The sequence below is a fragment of the Catharus ustulatus genome, chromosome 1 (genome assembly GCF_009819885.2).
Source record: "Catharus ustulatus isolate bCatUst1 chromosome 1, bCatUst1.pri.v2, whole genome shotgun sequence".
Lineage (NCBI taxonomy): Eukaryota > Metazoa > Chordata > Aves > Passeriformes > Turdidae > Catharus > Catharus ustulatus.
The window spans coordinates 92523465-92540855 of NC_046221.1; the positions used below are offsets into that span (position 1 = coordinate 92523465).

Sequence of the window (17391 nt, forward strand, 5' to 3'; positions counted from 1 at the left end):
AAAGCGCCGCCGCGAGCCGCGAACCGCGAAAGCGCCGCCGCGAAGCGCGAGCCGCGAAAGCGCCGCCGCGAGCCGCGAGCCGCGAACCGCGAGCCGCGAGCCGCGAGCCGCGAGCCGCGAGCCGCGAGCCGCGAGCCGCGAGCCGCGAAAGCGCCGCCGCGAGCCGCGAGCCGCGAACCGCGAGCCGCGAAAGCGCCGCCGCGAGCCGCGAGCCGCGAAAGCGCCGCCGCGAGCCGCGAACCGCGAGCCGCGAAAGCGCCGCCGCGAGCCGCGAACCGCGAGCCGCGAAAGCGCCGCCGCGAGCCGCGAAAGCGCCGCGGGGCGGGCGCGGCGCGGGGCGGGCGCGGCGCTCGCGAGGCGCGGCGCGGGGCGAGCGAAAGCGGCAGCGGGGCGGACGGCGAGCCCGGCGGCGGCAGCCCTGCCAGCCGGGCGAGCGAACGCGGCAGCGGGGCGGTGCTGACGGGAGAGGGGGGCCAGCGAGCCCGGCGGCGGCGGCAGCACCACCCGGCCAGCCCCGCCGAGCCGTGGCGCTGAGCTGGGCCACCCGGCCCCGTCGGCAACCATGAGCGGGCCGAGCCTGCCTGGCCCCGCCCCGAGCCAGTAAAGCCCGCTATGCCGCGATCCTGTTACTAATTGGCCAATTTGTGAAAGCTGCGCACGGATTCTCGCGACGAACGAAAGTGCGGCTAATATTCGGGGTGCGGCTTATCTATTGACAAAGACAGCAACATTGTCGAGGCACCGGGGGTGCGGCTTATAATCCGTGCGGCTTGTATTCGTGAAACTACTGTATATTTATTCAAATCCAAACTATCACTGCTGTATGGTATATAGTGTAATAAGAATTCATAAGCCAAAAAAGCAAGGGGGCAGCTAGAAATTAAGTCTTTCACACAGATTGCAATTTCATTCTTGTAAGACATCAGAGCTCCCACTTCCAGTTTTAGAGAAATATCATCTCCTTAAGTACAGTAATTTCATGACTATAAGGCGCACCGGACTATAAGGTGCACTTTTATTTGCAGCGAGGCTCTGCCGCTGGCTCACCCCACGCAGTTGCTGGCTGCGGCCCTGCCTCCACCCAGCTGCTGCAGCCCTGCCGGCTCCTCCCGCAGCTTGCAGCTCACACCTCCGGGTTGGCAAATTTCCGAACTTTGTCCATTATATAAGGCGCACTGGACTATAAGGCACACTTCTGGGTTCGGGCCAGAATTTTAACCAAAAGGGTGCACCTTATAGTCGTGAAATTACTGTGCATGAATTTACTACCCTTTCCGCAGGAATTCTAGCTCCTGCTATGGTCAATGGAGAGTTTTCCTCTGCTTCCAAGAAGAATCAGAACAGGCCTTGCTCCATTTAAACAGAAATCACGGAGACAAGACTATGGTGTCCCTGCTGATGCAGGAGTTACATATTTTAAAGCAGTAGATATTTCATGATCACAAATAAAGGAAAAAAAATTCAAATGACACAAAACCTAAACCCCACCCTACCAAGCTTATTTCTTCTATGTATGGTTTCAGATGTAGCAAAATTCCCTCTTTTCAATCTCATGCACAATTTTACACAATCAGAATCATATGAAACTGGGAAAGTGGATATTGACCACTGCTTTGGGACTAGGCACATTAACATTCTGGCAAAATTTAAGAATTTAAATCTTAAGATTACAAGGGATTATGATCTGCAGGAAAACCCTTACATCTTGCCAGTGTGATCAAATTAGTTTCTGGTATTCATACTAAGCGCCTACCTGGTTGGGTATTTTGTTTGTTTGAACAAAAATTTGGGATTTATGCAAACATTCCTGAAATACAATGAACCTTTTTTTGTTTTTAAATAGGAGATTGAAAACTGCCTACCTGCCTAAAAAATCCTCATTGCTTCATCAGTTAAAATCATATCTCACATTGCTCTCATTTAATCAAAAGCCAGTCTTAAGTTAGTAAAAAGAAATGGCTTATCGGCATTAGCTAACATGAACATTAAACAAATAAACTAATAGCTCATTCAAAAACTAAGGCAAGAGAGGAAAAGGAAAAAAACAATAATTTGAGTATACTCTTTTCTCCAAGAAACCTAAAAAAAAAAAAAATAACATCAATTTTCAACAAGCATTGGCAGAGCACACATTTAGAAAATCACTTAAGATTTCATCATGGCAAAAGCGAGATAGCATCAATATTTTAGATTCTGTAACATCTGTTTACAGTCAAGATTTTTTTCTGAAGTACTATAAATTGGCAATTGTTTATGTACAGTAATGGATTCAATTACTCCTACCCCAGCTTATGCAATAAGCATATTCAGTAACTGAGATAATTAAGCAACACATATATACTCTGAGCTACAGCACAGCCTTGCCAGCATTAATTCTGCCAAATCAGACGACATGCACACATTGCAATGTCATTTATTCGCACTTCATTTTTCAGTACTTCATCCTTCACTGTTTGCTTCTGTAATGCTAATGTACCATTGCCTTGCAAATAATTAAAATTATGGTCTGACCACATGCAGTTTGAAGAAATTAATGTGTGACCTTCAACACTACACAGAAACACATACATGCTAGAAAACAAGGTTATGTAGCATTAGGGAAACCACAATGCAAACTTATGAACATTATAAAATTCAATACACCAACCAAAATTTTAAGACACCTTTTGATTGCACAAAGATGCGTTACAGCCTTACATTACAGAAATGTTTTGTTGGAGTTTTTTAAGGTGTTCCTCAAAGTCTCAGTTTAATCACCATAATTTGTCTCCAGGTTTTAAATCTGTCAGAAATATTCTCCTATTAATTTTTCATTCTTTTTTTTGTAGGTCAAACACTTAAGTTGCTGATAGTTGCCTTTGAAGGCCTAAACCTCCTTAAATTTACTAAATCCATGGCGGAACAAAAATGCTTCACATCACCAAACTCGCATTATCTAACATCTCTTAGAACTTACTAATTGGGAGAGACTGAACGTCACTGCAGATTAATGCACCTCCTTTCAGTATGAGCACCTGAGTAGAATCTAATCTGCACAAAAGTGACTAAAAATCAATCTAACCTGACAGTGGTGAAATTATTATGTATAATTATATGCATTCTCAGATCCTTAGCTGGAGAAGACAAATTCCTTGAAACATTTCAAGAGAGGGATTTAAATATTTGTTGGTTGTTGTTTTAATTTTAAAAAATGCAGAAAAAATTTTTAATCATAAAAGATAAAAAGTGATCAAGACAATATCTTCTGCTCATATCAGCCCTCAATATTTGCTACAGGAAACAACACATTCTCATGCCAGAAGTGTGCTGGAGGAAGGAAGGAATTGGGGGAAGGGAAAAACCTTGAAAAGTACTCAGATGCATAATTTCTAATTACTTGAAAATATCCATTACATTTTTAATGATGGACTCTTTTCAATTAAAGGGGTAGGGATCTTAGCTTGTCATATAATGACATAATCAGCAACATTTCTTGTTGGCAAAGGGCTGTATATATCCACCTAATGCAGCCAAGTAAATTCAGCCTTTTTACCAAATCCAGAGCAATGGACATGACCAGTAGAGCACAACTCTGATTTGAGGCTACTTTTTCCTCCTTCAGTTTGCTGAGTGATATTCAATTACAAATTATAAAATATAAAAGACAATGCATCTATTTTTGTCAATAATCTCAGCAATAACACAACACCAAACAGTACTGAGAAAAAAAACGCAGTTTGTTTCAATAGGCATGATTAGTACTGAAAAGATTTAAACTGTTTTGCAAATTTTTTATTGTACAACATGACACACTCAACAGCACTCAGCTAAGAACAATATTCATCAAAATCTTTCTTCAAGCAGTAAAATACATCCATTTATAATGTCAGTATTAAAAAAAATCAGGACAAATGATTAAATCATGGTATTCTGTGCATTTAAAAGTACAGAAATGCCATGTCTCAGAACTTGGAATGTGACAGTGTGACTAAACCAACAAATTTGGTGAAGAGAATAGTTTCTCATGTCTAAGATAACCACATTGTTTGCTACTACTGTCTTAATTTTATTCCCAAATGCACATGGGCAGTGGAAATCCAGATGATACAATCTATCAGGATTTCCAGAAGGCTTAAGGAAGCTAAGGACCTAGCTAAAAATAATGAAGGCTCTTGCACACTTGAAGAATTTTTCAAAAATAGAATAAAATCACCTACAAGAGTTAGGGAAGTAAAGAGTCCTCACAGAAGTCTATCCTGGGACTCTTGCTGCTCATTGTATTTATAAGAAAGCCAGAAAAGGAGATGTAACAAGGTGGCAAAAATTGCAGATGCTACTTCATCATTTAGGGTGGTGAAGGTGAGGGCTGATAATGAAGAGCCGCATACAGACCTTATATGACTTAGAAATTCAGCAATAATCCAGCACAGGAAATTAGCTAGAGACAAATGTTTAAAGATACACAGGAGAATAATGCTTTCCAAATTCCAAATATACAATGAGCTGACCAGTATTACTCAGGAAGAAAGGCCTTGAGGTTAGGACAGCAGATTATGGAAACATAAGCTTAATGCTCAAAAACAACATCAGAAAAAGAAAAAAAAAATCACTCATTTGAAAAGGAATTGAGAATAAAACAAAGAACATCTCTTTGCTACCTATACAGTGACTGCATCTTCATTTCTATATGACTTTTGTGCCCTCCATCTGAAAGGATGTAGTGCTCAAAATGTTCTAAAGAGGCCAAGAAAGAAAATCCAAGCATCATCTACCATATAATAAATAGCTATGCAAGCTAGAACTTTTGAATCAAGACAAAGAAATGCTTAAGAATTAATAAGGTAAAGGTTGATGAAATCTTTAGCTGCAATGGAGAGGATGGATCTATAACATCTGTCTAAAAGAATGAGAGTCAAGAAGCACCAAAGGAAGCTAAAACAGGGTCAGGTTCAAAACCAAAAGAAAGGTTTTCACACAGGTGATGGAGCTGCAATACCTTCTGGCTGTGGAATACCATGAACACCAAAACCTCAGACTTGTTTAAGGGACACCAGATAAATTCAGGGAACTGGAATCTAACAAAAGCTACTGAATACACAGAAACCATCTACAGAAAAGGTATCATCCCGTGTAGTTGCCCTGTTTGTACAGTATTCCCTGCACACCTGCTTTCAGCTCCCACTGGGATGGTGCACTGGGTTAAACAGTCTGACCCCGTCCAGCCAGCCTCACATTCTCACTGCTCTGCGAAAGCACATGCCTTTAACAAATAACCATGGAACTGACAGAATCACAGAAAACAGAGCTGCAAAAATTCTTGAGAGGTCATCTAATCTACTCTCCTGTCTCTGGGTAGAATCAGTTGTGCATGATCTTCTGTGGCAGATGTCTAACCTGTTTCTCAAAACCTTGAAAAGCAAGCTATTCTAGTGTGAAGTAGGCCTTTTCTGGGAAAAAAAAAAAAAAAAGCTCTTTGTAATACAACCTGAATTTGAATTGGTGCAAAGTTAATCCCTTTATTTCTTCATTGTTACAGAAACAGAGAGAGAGATGGTCCCTCCACTTTTTCAGTGGCCTTTCATATCCTTGGACTTATCTACCAAAACCAAGAAAGAAAACCCAAGCCCTCTCAAATTGTTGTCACCTTATCATTGAAAGAAAAAAACAAGCATCGTTCCTTGCAAATACCAAAATTTCCTCTACATATTCCCACTTGAGTGCATCACAGAAAGTAAAAAAACAGATTCTTCTAGTAGTATTATTAAAAACAAAACAAACCCAAATAAAGCCCACAAACACACAAACCCAAAAATGTGTTAAGTCTGTTTACTATACAGAGAATGGCCTAGACGACATAATAAATTGAGTTCATCTACAACAGGCACGGAGAACAGCTCTTCCTTTCCCGCAGGAATCTCCTCCAGTACCCTTCTCCTCCTTATCCTTATGTCACATAGATAACCCAAATTCTCAAACACTCTTCAGAGACCGCACTCCCTAGAGCTCAGAGGATCCTCTTCAAGACAGGAAAGACTGGGAGAGAGCCCTGAGGTGTAATGCCCAAAGCCAGACACAGAATTCAAATTGAGCCTAACCAAACCTTTGACAAGCGAAGGGAATACTGAGTGTGCCTTGCAGGCTTCCTGCTTGCGTGACGTGTGTGTTTCAGGGCACTGCGATCCCGCTGATTCATAGCCAGCTCATAAATCACCCAGGCTCTGCAATGTCTTCTACTCCAATTGTTATCCACTCCTTTTTACCCCAGCCCATGATTTATGTAGCTCAAATCAATTTCATTTTTTTTTCTTTCACACAGAACAGTTTCTACTAAAGAAGAGACATTCTTTTTAGGAATTTTAGCTTTGCACTGACACTAAGCAGTATCAATTTGCTTCTTTTGCTCACTTCACATGAACTGTAAGGATTTCACAGGATCAACAGGTGAGACTTTTAAAATCACTGTCTGTAGAAATAGAAGTGGAAATTTGTGCTTGTCTGTGCTGATTTATTTACATACATATATATTTTTAAAAGACCAAAAAAAAAAAAAAAAAAAAAGAGAGAAGCTCAGAAACATTTTCTCTAAATTCCAGTCTTATGCTCCAACTAGACTCCTCTTGAGTATCTGCACATTCAATTAGGGTTTTTTTGTCCATCCTATCACCTGGTCTGCACAGTAGCAACTCAGAGCAGACATTGGATGCAGTCTGACTAGTTCAGCACACACCAGAGTAGTTCATCTAGCACTTGAAGTCCTAGCTAGCATTTAGGAAAAAAAGAAGTAAGAATGACAAATAAACACCAAAGTCAAGATGTCATCAAGTAGATGCCAGATCTTGGTTGAATTCTGCACCTTCACCTTTTGAGTTTTCTTCTTGCATTGAGAATTACTAGGGAGAAAAGCAAATAACACCCACAGATTGCCCACTAACAGTTAGACACACCATTGGCATTATTGACTTACTCAAATTTGTGTCCCAATTGCAATAAAACTACTGAAGGCTTAATGTACAGGCAAATCCAAAGTTACTATAGAATTAAGAGTGCTATAGCACCAGAAGACTTGTTGTAACAAGCAGAGACGCATGAGCTAATCCCTCTGAGCAATTTATTCAGTGACTTCAACCCCTGTTCTGGTAATGAATTCAACGGGACATTTTTATTTCTGTGAATTTATTCCTTAGAATTATTAATAAATTAATTATATAACTATGCTCAGTCTCCAGATTGCTTGCAAACTAATAGCCATCCCACCAAGATTTTATGTTCATAAATCAGATTACTTATTCAGCTAGTCCACATATTATTCAGTCTACAAACCCACAGCCTTTTCAAGGTAGTTACTATATAAAAGATTATGCAAATGAGTATCATGACATTTTTATCTATCTTTCTCAGCTGAGCATTTCAGAAATCAAGAACTTGTTCACATGAATAACTGCAGAAAACATTCATCAGACTCTGAATGCAAACTAAATAGGGAAATTCTTAACCCATTTTCACTTTCAACAAGATAGGATTAAATTTAATATGATAAACTAATTCATAAATATTTTGAGACAGTACCTAAATATACAAAATATTGCATAATAATTAATTACGTGGGGTATACAGAATACAGGATTCCATTAACTCGCAGAATGGCCAGTTTCTTCCTTTCATACTGTATGTAAACAGAATCATGTTTAAAATCAAAGACAAATACTACATGCAATTTTTTTCCCTAGCATAAATCTCTATTTTACCATAGTGAAATCTGTACTTAACAAAACCTTTTGAGTTGGATTTCCTTGCTTAATAGTATTTTGCTAAAGCCTGTCAGGCATACCATGAATACAATTTTTGGTCAGTAGTCCACACTTCAAGTAACAACACTGATAAGTAGCCGGTGTGCTACCAACATGACTTCACTTAAGTTAGTAGCAAAAATTCAAGTACAACTAAACTGCAAACAGAACAGCACTTTGACTTTTACTGCTCATTTCTGATGTGTCAAATTCGTCACATTTTAAAATAAACTTTGAGGAGAGGCTACAAGGAAAATGACAAAAGGCATTTCTAAAGACCCTGCTTCTCTTTTTGTGTTACTAAGAATATAGAAACGGCTTCAGGAAGATTGCATTGTATGTTAGCTATTTGATGTGTGCAGTAAAAAGGCCTTTAATATTACCAAAGTAGTCTCCGTAATCCACAGTTCAAATACCTATTTTAAAGGAATTTGGCATTATATTTAAACAAAGCTAGTGCAGTGCCTGCAGCTGCAAATTGCAGGGAACAAATGCAAATCACAAGAGTTCAGATTGCAGGCTCTGAAAAGTCATCAGAGCCTCCAAGTACCTTTAAAGAATAAGGTACAAAACACCACCAAGACCCCACAAGCTACCCTGCAGGAAACCATTGGTTTTTACCTGACAGAGCAGTGAATATAATCCTTCAATCCTTCCTTTTTCCAGAGCCTCTATGAAAATTCAGATGACACCCAGTAGACATATACACAACTGAAATGGGAAAAAAGCTATTGTTGTTTTCATTTTGAATACAACTTGAGTCTTTTTGAAGAGTTGAAACCTTACAAATTATAGCACAAATTCACCTGTGCAATACTGCTAAAAATGGCTAAATTAACAGAAAACTTGTCTAAGCATGTTGGATACTGTCGCCAGGAAATCGTAACAGTACAAATCACTATGTAACCATCACTAGAAGCTATTTCTTAACTGCCATAGCTTCCTATCTTCATTTCAACCTACCATCCAGTAAAAGGTTATCCCCACTTTGGAGGTACAAAAAAAAACCCCCCAAAAAAACAGGGAGAGGTTATGTAAGAATTCTAAACTCTTCATTCTAATTCAGTGCATCATTTTAGCTACTTGATAATTTTACAAACTGCAATATAGCCAATGAGTAAAGCCACAATTTCATTTTAATCCACTCGTTTTTATGTAGTACAGAAGAATAATAGGAATATTGAAAGTTAAACAGTCAGGAAGGATGTAAGTTGGGTACTGAGTTCAAAGCTTGAAATAAAATAAATACACAGTTACAGATACTAGCCTTTTCCTTTTGATGGAGCAGAAGAACACCCATGCATTTGGACTGAAAGCATCCAGCACATTTCCTCCCAGGCAGCCTGAATGTGTCAGTCAGAAGGCCTCCCACCACAAGCAGCCACTCCACTGGGCCAGCTCACCGGTAGGAAGAGAGCTGGCACAGCTCTCCACTTGCTGGGAAGCTGCGCTTGGGGCTGGGGCAGGGAGCAGCTCTGACTCACACAGCTCCTGGGGACCTTGCTCTCTCCACTCTGCTTATCCTAACTCATGCTAAATATATTTCTGCTGGCTTTCCAAACATTTCTTTTTTCTCCCAGCACTTTCTTCATCCATGAAAAAAAAAATTAAATCTTAAATCATGAGGCACCCACCTCCCCTCACATGCCTCAAAAAGCTTCACACTGTACTAATCCCCTGTGCATGATGAGAAAATTATCGTGGTCAATTTCCATCCAGCCAAAAGGTAAAAAAACTTGAAAATCCAAACCAAACAAAACCTCACAAATCTGGGATAGGAGCCTGAAATCTTCTTCCCTAATTTAGGAGATACCAGCATGCTGTCACAAATATTACCAAAAAAAGTACCAGAGACCTTTCCAGCTCCTTAGGACTATTACAAACAGGGAGACAGGTGACTGTTCACATCAAAAAGCATGCAGAGTTGCTGCTGAGCTGTATTTAATTTCCTTATTAGCAAGGTTGCATATAAAAATGTACCTTGCAGTACCAGTAAAGGAAAGGTTTTCAACTCAAGCCAGGTTCAAACTTAACAGCAGGAAGAGCCTTGTTGCACCTGGCCAGGTTAGGAATTGCAATTTGCACTTGTTTAAATGAGCCCTCATCTGTATCCCAAAGCAAATGCTTATTTGTGTAACAGGAACCCAGCAAGATACATATGACATTTATTCGGTAGAAAAACACCTCTTCATTTTCAGTAGGGATGAACAGCCACTCAAAGGAGCAGGGACAAAGTACCATGCAACTCCACAGTCCTTCTCTCATCTCTAATTCTATTACTCATCCCTCACAGACACGGTCACTGTTTACATTGCCATTGTTCGCATTTCTCTGAGTTATGGATGTTCCAGGATTGTAAGTGAGGTGGATTGAGAACTGGCTGAACAGCAGATCCCAGAGCATCATAATCAGTGGCACAGGGCCCAGTTGAAGGCCTGTCACTTGTGGTGCCCCCCAGGGTTCAATACTGAGCCCAGCATTGTTTAACTTGTTCATCAGTGACTCAGATAAAAGGGCAGAGGCCTTCTCAGCAAGTTCCCTGATGACACAAAGGGGAATAGTGGGTGATACTCCTGAGGGACTCAGCAAGGTGGAGAGATGGGCAGAGAAGAACTTTCTGAAATTCAACAAAGGCAAATGCAGAGTCCTGCACCCAGGGAGGAATAACCTCAGGCACCAGCACAGGCAGAGGGCTGACCTGCTGAAAAGCAGCTGTGTGACCCTGGTGGACAACAAGCTGACCATGAGTGAGCTCTCCATGAGCCATGGCCAAGAAGGCCAAAAAGGTCCTCAGGTGCACATTAGGAAGAGCATTACCAGCAGGTCGAGGGAGGTCACCCTGCCCTTCTACTCAGCCCTATGAAGGCTGCCTCTGGAGTGCTGTGTTCAGTTCTTGGCTCCTCAGAACATTAGAAACATGGAGTTCCTGGAGCAGGTCAACATCTGTCTTATGAGGAAAGGGTGAGGGAACTTGGCCTGTCCAGTCTTGAGAAGAGACAACTGAGAGGCGACCTCATCAATGTCAGTATCTGAAGGGAGGGTGACAAGAAGATGGATCCAGGCTCTTCTCAGTGGTGCTGAGGAATAGATAACAGTGAGAAATTGATGCACAGGAAGTTCCACTGAATATGAGGAAGAACTTCTTTACTGTGCCCAAGCACTGGAACAGGGTGCTCAGAGAAGGTGTGGGGTCTCCCTCCCTGGAGATACTCAAGAACTGTCTGGACACAGTCCATATTTCTGGGATGACCCTGCTTGAGCAGGGAGGTTGGACCAGATGACCTACTGGGGTCCCTTCAACCTGACCCATTCTGTGATTCTATTGTACTTAATATTGCTGCAATGCACATGGGTCTTGTGATTTTTTAGTAAACCAATTGATAAAAATGGGTACAGATAAGAAAACGCCTGGCTAAGCACTATTTAAAAACTTTCACTGATGCAGCACGTTAAATCTCTGCATGATTCACTTGCATTAAAGATGCTCTTCTCAGTAAAAACATCCCTGTGATAAGGTATGCTTCCTATTTAATTGGGCATGCCTGGGAGCTGAGCACACAGCATGTGCGTGGGAAAGGGATGGGACCCAGCCCTGGGAACAAGAAAAGGCTGACTAAGACAAGATCAACATTTTGAGCACACAGCAAAGCAGATCTGGCTTTATCAAGGGACACAACTCCCCTGTGATTCCCAGTGCCCCTGCTAATTCCACACTCAGGTCACCATTCTGAGCATGCTGTCAATTGAAGTGAGAAGAAATGCAAACTGCAGAGCACACACAAGCCCAAAACACTCACTAAAGGCAAATGCAATCCAGTTTACTAGTTGGCTTTGTGGTACTGCTGGCAGCCTGTGTGCTCAGACAGAAAGACAGCAGCTACAGTTGGGAAGAATATGGGACTTGGATGTTTGTACAAGGCCCTACTTATGCCCCTGGAAAGCAAATCTTGTCCTGCTTTTCTGCTATATACACAGGTGCCTGGAACACAGCCTAGAAGTCCAGGCTTTTGTCTTCAACTCTTTTTCAGGCCACCTTCAAAGTCTTTGTTTTACACAGCACTGCCTGGCACCCCTACTGTGCCCAAGCTCAGTCCTCATTACAGCACCGTCTATAAACCTGACCTAATTTTTATGCCTGATTATCAACTTCTTGGACCTCTGCCTCCCCACAAGGCATGTGCTGGGACAGGATTGCATGCAGCTGCAGCTGGAAACCCAGCAGGCTGGCACTGCACAGAAGTAGCTCAAACAAACATGGCAATAAGTTGACCAGCATGCTCAATGCAGGTGCATGCAAGCAGAAAGCTCAGAAGTTTTCTCAGTCATTAAGCAGTTTAAGAAGTGTGCAACATCAGCTCATCATCAACCACTTCTCTGGGGCATGGTGTGAAACAGCACAGACAGTAAGAGGACTGTGAAAACTCTTTAGAGCACAGTCCAAATCCCCTCAAATCTATTCTGGTATATTTTTATGTTTCTCCAGTGCAAAATTATTCCAGATCCCAAAAAAAAGGAAAAATCACCAGACCAGGCCACTAGCAACATCAAAAACATTGTAGAAGCAACCAAACCTTTAGAAGTATGAATTATCCAGACAGGCAATCAGTATCAGCCAGTTGTAGTCAATAGTGTGAAATTTTTAATGTTTACTGTAATAACTTGTATTTTGAAAGGTTACACAGCTAGAATCATAGAATTGTGAAGGTTGGAAGATATCGTTAATATCATTAAGTCCAACTGTCAACCAGGCACCATCTCTGTAATTCCTAACCACATCACTCAGCACCAGATCCAAGCACTTCTTAAACAGCTCCAAGGATGGTGACTCCACCACCTCCCTGGGAAGCCTATTCCAATGCCTGACCATCAAAACAGTCATTTTTTTCTTCCAATAGCTAATCTCAATCTCCACTGTCTCATCTTAAAGTCACTTCTTCTGGTCTTCTCTCTGCAGTCACGGTGGAAGAGACAGACCCCACCTCACTACAACCTCTTTTCAGGGAGCTGTTGCAGCGCGGCCGATCGCACTGAGCGCTGGTTCAGCTTGTCAGAGCTCACCACCTGAGAGCTGAAGGGAGCAGCTAAACCCCCCCGCAGATTTTATCGAGGCAACTGGAAAAAAACCGGACACATCTGAGGCTTGCACACCGTTCTCATCGTAGGAGAGCCTTCGACATAAACTTTACCGCACCGTGGGCAGGCTTAGGACAGCGCAGGGTTTGCACGGAGCACACAGAGCTGCAGCGCCGGCACGGCGCGGGGACAGCGCCCCACGTCCCGAACTGCAGCCCGTGCTCAGCCGCTCCCACAGCTTTTAACTGCGCACCTGCCCAACTACTGCAAAGGCCTCTGTGCTGTAAATGACTCACAGACAGCGCCTTTCCAGTCCCGCTCACCCTCTGCGGTGCGAAACCCCAGACCTCGACACACTGCGCTACCTCCCACACACACGGGCTATCCCGGGACCGAGGCTGCCACCGCAGCCTGGTTCCTAAAAAGGGGCCCACGACACCGCAGGGCAACGAGGAGGCGGCAGAGCTGCTTCCTACGAGTCTCACAAGCGCCGGGCAATTCCCGCTCGCCCTCGGCCTCCCCGACCAAACCCGGCCGGGGGTGGCGGAGCCGCGCCGCCGCCATTGCGCATGCGCGGCCGCAGCACGGCCACGGCTGCCGGGGAGGGGGAGCGCTCCCGGCCCGGGCGCGGAGCGGGGCCGCATGGCGAGCCTAGTCCCCGCCGCCGCCTCCTCTCCCGCCGGCGCCGCGTCCCGCGGCAAGAAGCGCCCGGCGAGCCCGGGCACCGGCCCTGCTAAGAAAAAGAAGGCGACAGCGCCTGGCGGCTCGCAGGTAATGGTGAGATGGGGGCGGCCAGCGCGCATGCGCGGTAGCGAGGTGCCTTTCCCCGCCCTTTCCCGCCGTGCTGGGCGCGTGTCCCGCAGCCCCTCCCGCCGGGCCGGGTCCCGCTCCTGGTGCCGCGGGTGTCCCGGGACACGCCGCCACCTCCCGCCCGCCTTCCCCGGCCCCCCTGCCTCCTCCCCTTCCGTCCCGCCGGAAGCTGCCGAGCCCTCTGCGGTGTCCCTCGGGCGGGCGGGTCCCTTCAGGGGTCGGGCTGTCGGGCATTCCTTCATCCCGCTGTGGCATGGAGGCTGTGTCCCCTCCCCTCCATGTGCCCAGCTGGACCGGTGGTGTCGTTCTCCTCCCTTCCCCGGCCGGGTGTGCGGCCGGATGAGGCAGAGCTTATCCGGGATGCCGTGGAAGCTGCGTTTGTGACACCGAGATAGCGTGTGCGGTGGCAGAGGTGTGCGGTGGCACTTCCTGACCCAGCCGCCCCGCCGATCGCTGTTCCTGCGCTCGCCTCCAGCAGCATCTCTGTACCCGAGCTTGTGCCGCGCCCGAGCTCCGTGCGTACCCCCAGAGTCACAAATCTCTGACCTTGCGTGATGCTGATTTTAGTGTGAGGCAGCTGAGCTGTCGTGGAGGAGGGACTAGTGCTGGACAGAGCACAATTTAGCAGCTTCTAGACCTGTTGTGTGCCTTCTCTCAGTTGGACTAAGTGGATAGATGGAAGATTTACACGAGAAATGAAGATGTAAGCTCAGAGCCTGAATTCTGGGGAGCAGGGTCAATCAGGGAGGGAGAAGGGCTATTAAGGTCAGTTTGTCCTAAACGCCAACCCTCAATCTCGATGGGTGGTGCAGCCTCATTTTCTGCATTGTGTGACACCAGCACCCATCCCCAGTTGATGTCATCTGACTCTTGATGATGAGGTGTAGATCACACCAGAAATAACCAATCACTCAAACCATTCTGTTCTTCATCTGCCTCTTCATGATGGGGTGACATCTCATGCTCCAAAATTGAGTTCTAGATGTTCAGAGTCAGCGTGTACATGACATCTGTATAGAGTTTAGATGCTGTTATGTCTTGGAAATGGCAGACTCCTTACTTTCCATTCTTAGTAATATTTCATGAGCTATAACAGTAGCGTAGCTACAAAGTCTGTCCTACTGCCAGTTAGGTTGCTTGTTTTCACATGAGCCACCAGGTCAGGGGAGTGCTTATGCATTTTTCAGCAATCTTCTCTCCAAGCAAATAAAAGCCATTGTACATGCAAGAGAGCACAGACACAAACTCTTCCTTGTTATAATGATGCTGTTGTTTTCACCCTGTGGCAGTTACATGGTTTATTTTCTGGTGGGCTTATCCTAGGATGGAGTGCACACCACAGTGCTTAATGTTGCTAACAAACTGCACCACAACTGAGAAAAATTACTGCCTGACATGATCATGTTTGACAACTTTTTCAAGGTGTGATAGAGATCATGCTCTGGATTTTCCAGTGTGGAGCGGTCTGCTCTGTGCATGTGTGTGTATGCAGATACAAAATATTATATAGTGATATATGGCTTAAATGTGTATTAAATAATTGATACGTAAAATACTTCCCCACACCCTTCAGCCTCTAAAACTGTTATCCAAAGTTCACACCAAACTTCAGCTTGTGGACAGCTTCCAGTGTTATGAGACAATCCATGATTTCTTACTCAAACTGGGTTTCAAATAGTGTGTGATAAACAGTTTTTGTAATTCTTCTCACAAGTCATTTCAGTGGAGAAAGAAGTAATTTCTCAACACTACATCTAAGTCATCGTACGCCTTCATTGACTTCAGCAGTGCTGAAGTTCAATCCCACAAGGAAAAGAAAAAAAATGCTTCAGAAAATGTGTAACCTCAAATGTGTAATGGGACAAGAAACAGCTCATTCTAGCAGTCTCATTCAGTGTTGCTGGCTAGCTCTGGAGCAGAATTGAAATGGGGGTTCTGCATGTTTTGAGTTAAAAATGTTGATTATGATTAATGTCATAACTCACCAGAACTTATCATGCCATAGCTCAGCATTAAATGGTTTACATTTTCAGAAAACTTACATAATTTCCATGGTTAACTAGCAAACTGCAGGTAAGAGAATCCCTACTGTGAAGTTTAAAGCTACCTTCAGGGGTCAACTTATATCTGGGGACCTCCCATTTAATTAAGTAGTAACTTCTACTGAGAACCTTGTGCTGGCCTATGTGAAAATACACTTCACATTGTGCCAACTGTGAACATGCCCACATCTCTGGTTCCATCTTTGTGAAATTAAACAAAAAGGGATTTCTTTTTAGTTCTACAAATTGCATACTTAGTTTTTCTCTCATGTGCTCTGTCACAAGCAGCTGTCACAATGCTCACCCTGAAAGACACGCTGATCTGGTAAACTAGAATATATTCATTGTTTTATATAACAAATTTGCTTAAGCATAGCAGTGTTATCAATTAGCTTGAGTAACTGTGTATATCCTACAAGAAGGCGCAGTTATCAGACAACATACAGATTTTCATCAACCCCATTCTGATTTTGTTTCTCCAACATATGAATTGCTACTTTCTCTAAGATATACCTTAGGAACATTATCAAAAAATATTATTCATCCTTTTTTTTAGAGTGTTGTGCTAATAACACCAAGGTCGTGGGTTCAATTCCCATAAGGGCCATTCACTTGAGAGCTGGAATTGATGATCCTTGTCAGTCCTTTCCATCTCAGAACATTCTGTGTGATTTGTGTGAGTTACCAACCCAGAGGTATTGAGTCATATTTGTTTTGCAAGCACATTGCTCATAGGGCTTGTCAGTCATGTCTACAGAAAGAGACACACGCTTTTTGGACATAATGCCTGTATCTACCAAATGTAATATTGAAAGTGAGTTTACAGGAAAGCACGATTGCAAATTGGTTACTTCACTTTCATCAGCATTACACAATTATTCCTCCCATGCTGTTGTGCCACTGCTGAATACCTCAGTCTTTGCTGTGCAGCCATGGTGAGGATTATTATGTATATTAAATGGTAACATTAATGTGTCAAAACCAGTGCTGTGTAGTGATTTACACAGCTCCATTCCCTTAGATATCCCTGCCCAGTGGTTCCCCTTAGCTGCTGATTCAGCTCCATCCCTGGCTCTTGTGCAGACTTGTTTCCAGGTCTCTTGTCTCATTAATTGCTATCATTTAACCTGGGACAGAATCTTTGATACTGATCTTAAAATGCCGCCAGTTGCTCTACCTTAATGTTCACACCATTATTTTTATAAATTATACTGCAATAGGAAGCTTTTAAAAGAGTGTATTCTAGATCGAGATGTGAGTAATGAAGTAAGATTCTTTTCCATGAAGCTAAAAATCTTTAAAGAGAGAATTTGCAAAAAACTAAGAGAGTTATTTGAAAAAAAAAAGATTCTGATTTTATCATATGAAAACTTAAAGAGAGAAAATATGCTAAATAATGTGGTAAATCTATATTTGTTTACAATATTTGTGTAATAACTTCAGACTTAAACCAGTGAAGTATTTATATTGATTTTATCTATAATTATTGTTATTGCAGCGGTGCTACTGATGTGTCTACTTAATGCTTTCTGTATTTCTCATTCTGTGCTTAAAAGCAAAAACTATACAAGAATGTTAGAAAATAAAATCAAAATGGTTTAGTTACTATACTGTTAAATAAACTCCTCTAATGCACCACTCAAAAATAATTGGAGTGACTCTGGTACAATTAGAACTCCATTTTTGTTTTAGATGTATCT

The 17391-nt window shown here is 43.2% G+C and overlaps 1 protein-coding gene across 1 annotated transcript in view; it reads left to right on the forward strand.

Moving 5' to 3' along the window:
• The first annotated feature begins 13461 nt into the window (after positions 1 to 13461).
• Positions 13462 to 17391, forward strand: part of INO80C (INO80 complex subunit C) — a 29942-nt gene continuing 26012 nt past the window's right edge. Inside the window, exon 1 of the mRNA XM_033073091.2 lies at positions 13462 to 13610. Coding sequence (XP_032928982.1) covers positions 13482 to 13610 — 129 coding nt within the window. The 5' untranslated portion in view covers positions 13462 to 13481. The remainder of the gene's footprint in view (positions 13611 to 17391) is intronic.